The sequence below is a fragment of the Olea europaea genome, unplaced genomic scaffold (assembly GCF_002742605.1).
Source record: "Olea europaea var. sylvestris unplaced genomic scaffold, O_europaea_v1 scaffold5689, whole genome shotgun sequence".
NCBI classification, from domain to species: domain Eukaryota; kingdom Viridiplantae; phylum Streptophyta; class Magnoliopsida; order Lamiales; family Oleaceae; genus Olea; species Olea europaea.
In genome coordinates this window covers 10,921-13,249 of record NW_019264026.1, presented here as the reverse complement: position 1 = coordinate 13,249, position 2,329 = coordinate 10,921, and the positions used below count along the sequence as shown (strand labels likewise).

General features: G+C 36.7%; 1 protein-coding gene across 1 annotated transcript in view; it reads left to right on the top strand.

The window, feature by feature from the left end:
* Positions 1–879: 879 nt before the first annotated feature.
* Positions 880–2,329, top strand: part of LOC111389205 (UDP-glycosyltransferase 85A8-like) — an 11,185-nt gene continuing 9,735 nt past the window's right edge. Inside the window, exon 1 of the mRNA XM_023014096.1 lies at positions 880–1,130. Coding sequence (XP_022869864.1) covers positions 913–1,130 — 218 coding nt within the window. The 5' untranslated portion in view covers positions 880–912. The remainder of the gene's footprint in view (positions 1,131–2,329) is intronic.

Genomic DNA, 2,329 nt, shown 5'->3' with positions numbered 1-2,329 from the left:
GAGGTGGCAATCACCTCGGCCCTTGATCTTTAATTCATGGGGCCCGCTCCATTCAAAATCAAGGGCTGACTCAGCCTCGGGATTGGAACTTGGGATTCTGCAACTTTATTCTTAATTCAATACATTAGCATGAAAAATCCATAATTGTGAATGTGTGATAATTGTAAAATGACGAGAGTGTTATGATATTATGACATAGTGTAACATGTTGCTTTTAGCTAACGGAAAATAAAAGATCTAAATTTGTATCTAAAGTCTATAAGTTTGGTGTATCATTCTAAAATCCTTTTAGAATTCCATCATTTATCATTCCAGTACTTGTTAAAGAAATTAAATTGTAAACTACGATGATATCCTATAAATATGAGGATAGTTTCTTTTCAACCTCCATCATCCAATTTGAACAACTTTGCACAATTGATTGGTGACTCCTGGATACTTGAAAGTTTGAAGGCCACGATACTTTTGAAAATTATATTATGTCACATCTGGAAATACCAATAGTTAAAAATAAATAATATTCGTCATTTTCCTTCTAAACACGATCCGAGTGTCCATATAAAATTTAGGGTAGTTTCTTTGTAATTGAAAGTAATGCAACTTAGCCTTTGGCATTGCGATTTCTAAAGATGAAATTATGTAACATAATACATATTTTGCTATTTTAACTATTTTTATAATATATTGAACTCCTGGAATGATCCACTTCAACACGTGCACGTGATAAAGCCCCGAATCATGAAGTCAGGTCTTGAAATTTTATTTATCACGTGAATCCACAGTGTATGATTCATTAGTAATAGTACTTGATAGTATAGCAGGGGATCAGAAAATGTGTTCGTTCTATTCTTGATATGCTGTACCTTTAAAACATATAATTATTCTTTGCTAAGTGTACTCGAATTTGCAGATATGAGCCAGGTAACAAATGGTTACTTGGATACAACCCTTGATTGGGTTCCTGGAACCAAGAATATTAGACTGAGGGATTTCCCTAGCTTCATCAGAACAACTGACTTAAATGACTTCATGATCAATTTCATGATTAGTGAAGTTGAGGCAGTTCCCAAAGCCAAAGCAATTATCATCAACACATTTGATGCCCTAGAAAAAGATGTTTTGGACGCGCTTTCAGCCATGTACCCGAGTATTTACACAGTCGGGCCTCTACAATTGATGATGAATCACATTCATGACAAAAGCTACGATTCTTTGAGCTCGAAACTGTGGAAGGAAAATTTGGAATGTATTGACTGGCTGAACACAAAAGAACCAAATTCAGTTGTGTATGTGAACTTTGGGAGCATAACTACGGTAACAGCACAGCAGCTAACTGAATTTGCATGGGGACTTGCCAATAGTAAGAAGTCATTTTTGTGGATAATTAGGCCTGATATCATGGCCGGCAAATATGCCATGTTGCCACCGGAATTCGTGACTGAAACAAAAGATAGAAGCATGTTAATCAGCTGGTGCCCACAAGAACAGGTTCTGAAACACACTGCAATTGGAGGGTTCTTGACGCATAGTGGGTGGAATTCGACTATAGAAAGTATAATTGGGGGTGTGCCTGTGATCTGCTGGCCTTTCTTTGCTGAGCAACAAACGAACTGTAGGTACAGTTGTGTGGAATGGGGTATGGGATTGGAAATAGACAATAATGTGAAGCGAGGCGAGGTGGAGGTGCTGGTAAAGGAGCTAATAGACGGGGAGAAGGGGAAGAAAATGAAGGAGAAAGCTATGGAATGGAAGAAGAAAGCAGAGAAGGCAACTGCACCTGGTGGCTCTTCCTACATCAATATGGAAAAACTTGTCAAGGAGTTGATTTGCTACAGAAAACATTCGTGAAAATATGTCCTTTATAAGTTTTAGTATATACTCCTTTAATCCTTTGATTCGAACCATTATAGCTGTTTTGTAGATAACGAATTTTGGCCAAATAATACATTTCTCAGCTCTTAGCCAAAGTGTGCAAAGACTCATTGACTTGCTACCTCATCAATCTACCCTTTTTACGAGCTTGAGTGTGTTACGATCTTGAAGTCCACATGGCATCTACATGCTCGAAAAATATCACATCGTCAAACAAAAGCGACTTCAACAAGGCACTTTCGGATACATATAACAAATTCTTGGCAGTGTACTGAGACACAAATCAATTAGAAAGCTTTTCACATATCATATCAATAGTCTTACAGATATTGTATTAATGAGTTTATTCACATCAAAATTTTTCGGTTAAAATTTGATGAGTTGCTCGTGGACTCATGCAAACCGGAAAACAGTAGGTTTTTACTGTTATATTTAAAAATACAATTTAATGATGATG